The sequence below is a fragment of the Limulus polyphemus genome, unplaced genomic scaffold (assembly GCF_000517525.1).
Source record: "Limulus polyphemus unplaced genomic scaffold, Limulus_polyphemus-2.1.2 Scaffold123, whole genome shotgun sequence".
Taxonomy (NCBI): domain Eukaryota; kingdom Metazoa; phylum Arthropoda; class Merostomata; order Xiphosura; family Limulidae; genus Limulus; species Limulus polyphemus.
Window position 1 is genome coordinate 960,692 of NW_013665733.1, and position 5,341 is coordinate 966,032.

Sequence of the window (5,341 nt, forward strand, 5' to 3'; positions counted from 1 at the left end):
AGCGGTGGGTGGTGATGACTAGCTGCCTTCCCTCTAGTCTTACACTGCTAAATTAGGGACCGCTAGTGCAGATAGCCCTCGTGTAGCTTTGCGCGGAATTCAAAACAAACAAACAAGCAAATGGGATTCCTTACTCGTGATAATGCGGGAATTAATGTCAAAAACTGAGGTCATACGCTTGAGAGCAAGTACTTCCAGAGCCTGTTAGGTGGGTGTACTCTTTTTTTTTTTTGAGATCATGTCCACCATTACTAGCTTAGACACAGAAACAAAAAATAACGGAAAGGTCGTGGGCATAGAAAATTACAGACGAGTACTAGCTTTACAACTCAACATGTTTATGAATATATTCTGAGTAGTGATGACTTGTCTGAAAAGTTTTTTCTTAACTCAGGTCAATGGGGTGGATTTGAGGCACGCGACACACGAGGAGGCAGCGGTAGCGTTGAAGGGAGCAGGACAGTCTGTCAGCATGATAGTGCAGTATAGACCAGAGGGTAAGTGAAAGTTTGGACTGTATATTTAGTATGATGAATGTTGCTGTAATACCCACCTTTCTGTCTACTGGTGTGTGCATTCTCTTTCTCTCTGTGTATGTGAATATATGTATTTTGTAAAGTACTGATAACGTATTTTATCATTTATTTATTTATTTTTACGTGCAGGCACCTTCACGTTTACCACTTGTTTGTGAAAACGTTTTATCAGGAGTTAACATTAGTCCCCAGTGGGTCAGCGATAAGTTTACGGACTTAACAAAGCTAAAATCCGGGGCTCGATTTCCTCTGGTAGAAGGAGCACAGAAAGCCGGTTGTGTAGCTTTATGCGAAAAACAAAAAGTCTTAATACTGTGTTTCCTACAGGTTACTCATTCTGTTTCATACAGGATACTCACTCTGTTTCATATAGCACGGCTTAAAATGAAAGTAAACTTTGTTTATATTGTTAACATTTTATGCTGTTTTTTAATATATTTAAAAACAAGTTTCAGTGGTGCCATTCAACAAACGTTTTTATTAATAATTAGTACAATGAACTAAATTAATATGATTACAATTTGATCAGACTAGTCGGTTGTTATAAGTAAAGACGCAAGATTTGTATAACATCGGTTTACTTTGCCAGTGAAGTGTATTAACATTGATAAGATGGCATGGCAAGGAGTTATTTCAACTAAACAGTCTTTACTATCGTGTGCATTTTTGTAACAGGTTCACAGTTGATTTCAGTAAAACACAAAAGCGAGCCATTGGCAAGATGAAAACATTCTAGGATATTTTATTATTACGTAAACGTTGCTGTAATTTCAGTGAAGTCGCAGTGATTTCTTGACATGCACACGAGATAAAAGTACAGTCTACTAATGGCTTTTGATACTCACTCAGAATGAAAGCGAAGGCTACTGACAGTTGCGATATACATTTAGGGTACTGACAGTAAGTACCTCATACGTAATAACAGTAGAAGAGAGTATGTATTAACACGTATTAGGATGAATGTATAACTTAGAGACAGTTTTTAATACAAACATTGAATGCATAGGCATTGTTTGTGGACATTTCTTGACGTAATGTGTATTATCTATGTGTTTAATTGTAATTCCTGTCACAGTTTGTAATTATTTTTTGAGTGTTTATTGGTTGTTATGGGCCTTATAATTTGTTTTGAATGTAATATGGCGAAGATGAATATTTATGAACTCGTATATGGCAAGCTGTTTGTTTGAAACTTAATTACATCGTACGAAACCAAGATTCTCACCCAGTGGTCGGGGGGGGGGGTCCGTTAAAGTAAAGATCGAGTTTTCATATTAGGTTAAATATAAGTTTAAAAAAAAAAGAAACGATACTATGTCAAGTTAAAATTAGTTTTGAAAATTTCATTAACTTTCGGACTTATGTAAGTGCCGCTTCTATGCACTGTAGGATCAGCTTTCGCATATAAACCTGTCTGTGAGATTGTCATTGGTCCACGAAAGGAGATTGAGAACCACTGATATAATGGTTTTCGTTTGAATTTATTTGAAGGATGACTAGACCAAGCGTGGATCAATGGTTAGCATGCCGGACCGTGAACCTGTGATTCCGTTGTTGTCATCCTATTACTGCCAGAAAAATAAAAAAATCGTTGGTGTCGTATAAGAGCAACGGCCAAGTCCCACCATTCTGTCTGACAAGAGTAGCCTAAGAATTGGCGGTGGGTAGTGTTCTCTTTCAATATTCCTTCCTTGTTTATCACTTCAAAATTAGGGACGACTAGCGCAGACAGACCTCGTGTATCTTTGGGCGAAATCCAATAAATAAACAAATCAAGGATGATTAATTATTATTTTGATGTAAGAACCCGTTTGACGCTTGTTCACGCTTGTAACGTAACAAGGCTGTGGAAATTTTGGTCAAAACGCGACCCGACCTTGTTCTCGGTCAAGATAAGAAACTGCAAGATTAAATATATAGTGAAAGTGAAAATGTTCAAAATGTTGTGACAAATTTAAATTTCCGATCAAGGCAAATTATCAACAACTTAGAGCGAAACTAAAAAATCCAATCTGGTAACGAGTATAGCTAGTGAAATAAACTTTTCTTACGTTCATATACGAGTATAGCTAATTAAATTACTCTTCCTACGTTCTTATACGAGTACAGTTGATGAAATTACTCTTCTTGCATACGAGTATAGCTAATTAAATGTACTTTTTTTACGTTCCTATACGGGTATAGCTAATTAAATAAACTTTCTTATGTTCATGTACAAGTATAGCTACTGAATAAAATAAACTTTTCTTTCGTTTTTATACGAGCATAGCCAACTAAATATACTTTTCTTATGTTCTTATACGAGCACAGCTAATTAAATGTACTTACGTTCTTATATGGGCATAGCTAATTAAATGTACTTACGTTCTTATATGGGCATAGCTAATTAAATGTACTTACGTTCTTATATGGGCATAGCTAATTAAATGTACTTTTCTTACGTTCTTATACGAGCATAGCTAATTAAATATACTTACGTTCTTATACGAGCACAGCTAATTAAATGTACTTCTCTTACGTTCTTATACGAGCACAGCTAATTAAATGTACTTCTCTTACGTTCTTATACGAGCACAGCTAATTAAATGTACTTTTCTTACGTTCTTATACGAGCACAGCTAATTAAATGTACTTTTCTTACGTTCTTATACGAGCACAGCTAATTAAATGTACTTTTCTTACGTTCTTATACGAGCACAGCTAATTAAATGTACTTTTCTTACGTTCTTATACGAGCACAGCTAATTAAATGTACTTCACTTACATTCTTATACGAGCACAGCTAATTAAATGTACTTCACTTACGTTCTTATTTATAAAGATTGGAATGCATTGTTTCGGCAGTTGAGTGCTTTCGCTGTTAAAGATATTTTCTAATGTAACCTAAATGTTATGTTTACTGTAACTTGAGGTCTGGAGGCATATTTACACTATAGTAGGCTTTTGGCGGTTGGAAATCGGCATGTTTTTTCGTGCCGTTGGATTAAAGAAACTATAAAACTTTTATTATGGCGTGAACACCTTTTTCATCTTATATATACATATATTGCGAACCGTTATGTCTGTCCGAGTGTTCGTCTCTCTCCCGTTTGAAAAACTGCGCACGCAAGCAAAGCTTAACATTCACATTTGAAATGACTGGAGAATAGGCATGAATAATGTTGATGCCAAATGTTATTTCGCAAGCAGGATATTCTACACTAAATTGTTAGGAATTAATCACACCATCATTCACGTTTCAAATTTTGTCGGAACTTAAAGAATAAAAATGTAGATTTACTGTGTGTCATTGTTGAGTGGCTCTTAGCATGACTGGAAATGCTCAACAGTTACTTATCGTGGTGGGTGGTATAAGTAACTCAGAGCTTTGGCTCTGAGTGAAACCAAGAGTGCAACACAATTAACCTTTTTAAAGTCCATGAAATAATTTGTATTGATAGATTGAATTAAACTTTTCCCGCCACTGGGGTCGGGTACTTTTGCTTGTGCTACAGAAGAGAAAACTTCTAGTTCGAGTACCAGTGATCCAAGTCTAAGTCAGTGGTTCTTAACCTTTTTTGCTCCATGCTCCACCTCAAAAAATTTGATGCCCCCTTAATATAAAATTTGGTATTGAAAAGCTATAATAATATAATGTAAGATTTTTTTTTATTGTAGCATTTTCAAATTGCCCCTCTGTGGGGGGTTCGCCCCACGTTCAGAATCACTGATCTAAACCTACTCCTCCCTTACGCATATGGTGACGTCGTCCGTACTTCCCTACTCCTAGTTTCATTTTTTCGTAGTTTAATGAAACTTAAAAAGTTTCCCATGCGCACACAAGCGTTACTCATTTAATTATATAGATATACGTTTGTAACAAATTGTTTCCGAATAGAATTCAAACTGAGTTCCAATAATACGAAACTTTTAACTCACACTGGATTACCGGTGCTCAGCAGTAAACTATATCTAAACAAAAACACATTAGATGTGTAAAAAAGGTGCGGCCAAAAAAACCCAAAAACATTCAGTATGCAACTTAAATGAATGAAATCGAAATTAGCGGCCAAACTGGTAGCTACACTTTGAGTATTGATAAGAACTTTATATCAAATACTCATTCATTAGTTAGCCAGACCGCATTTTTTTTTTGTTCAACGTTGGGCATTATGGTGGGTAGAATATAATACACGACCCGGCTAACTAATGAATGAATGTTTGCTGTAAAATTATCATCAATGCTATAAGTGTAGGTACCAGTTTGGTCGCTCCCCAGTAGCACAGCAATATGTCTGCGTACTTACAACGCTAGAATCCGGGTTTCGATACCCGTGGTGGGCAGAGCACGGATAGCCCATTGTGTAGCTTTGTGCTTAACTTAAAACAAACAAACCAGTTTGGCCGCCAGTTTTGATTTCATTCCTTAAGTCGCACGCTGAATCCTTTTTTGGCCACACCTTTTTTTCACACCTAAAGTGTTTTTGTTTAGATATTATGACTTTTTGTTAATAGACACCAACAAACCACACCAAATAAGAAAGTGATACTCGATAGTACTCAACATCAGCTTTAGGATCGCAACCCTATTATTCGGAACAGACTTTGGCCAGGTGGCTAGAGCGCTTGACTCACAATCTGAGGGTCACCGGTTCGAATCACCGCCCCACCAAACATGCTCGTCCTTTCAGCCGTGGGGGCGTTATAATGTCACTATCCGTTCGTGATGCCCCTCGACGTGGATTTTTGTACATGGTGAGGGGACCTCCCAGGGAAGGTTCTGTATTTTCAGTTATTTTCTCTGAGATCTAAACATCCACCCACGT

At 36.7% G+C, this 5,341-nt stretch overlaps 1 protein-coding gene across 1 annotated transcript in view; it reads left to right on the plus strand.

The window, feature by feature from the left end:
- LOC106472696 (disks large homolog 1-like) overlaps nucleotides 1-5,341 on the plus strand; it is a 177,994-nt gene that overhangs the window by 120,567 nt on the left and 52,086 nt on the right. Inside the window, exon 12 of the mRNA XM_022402226.1 lies at nucleotides 395-497. Within this exon, the coding sequence (XP_022257934.1) occupies nucleotides 395-497 (103 nt within the window). The remainder of the gene's footprint in view (nucleotides 1-394; nucleotides 498-5,341) is intronic.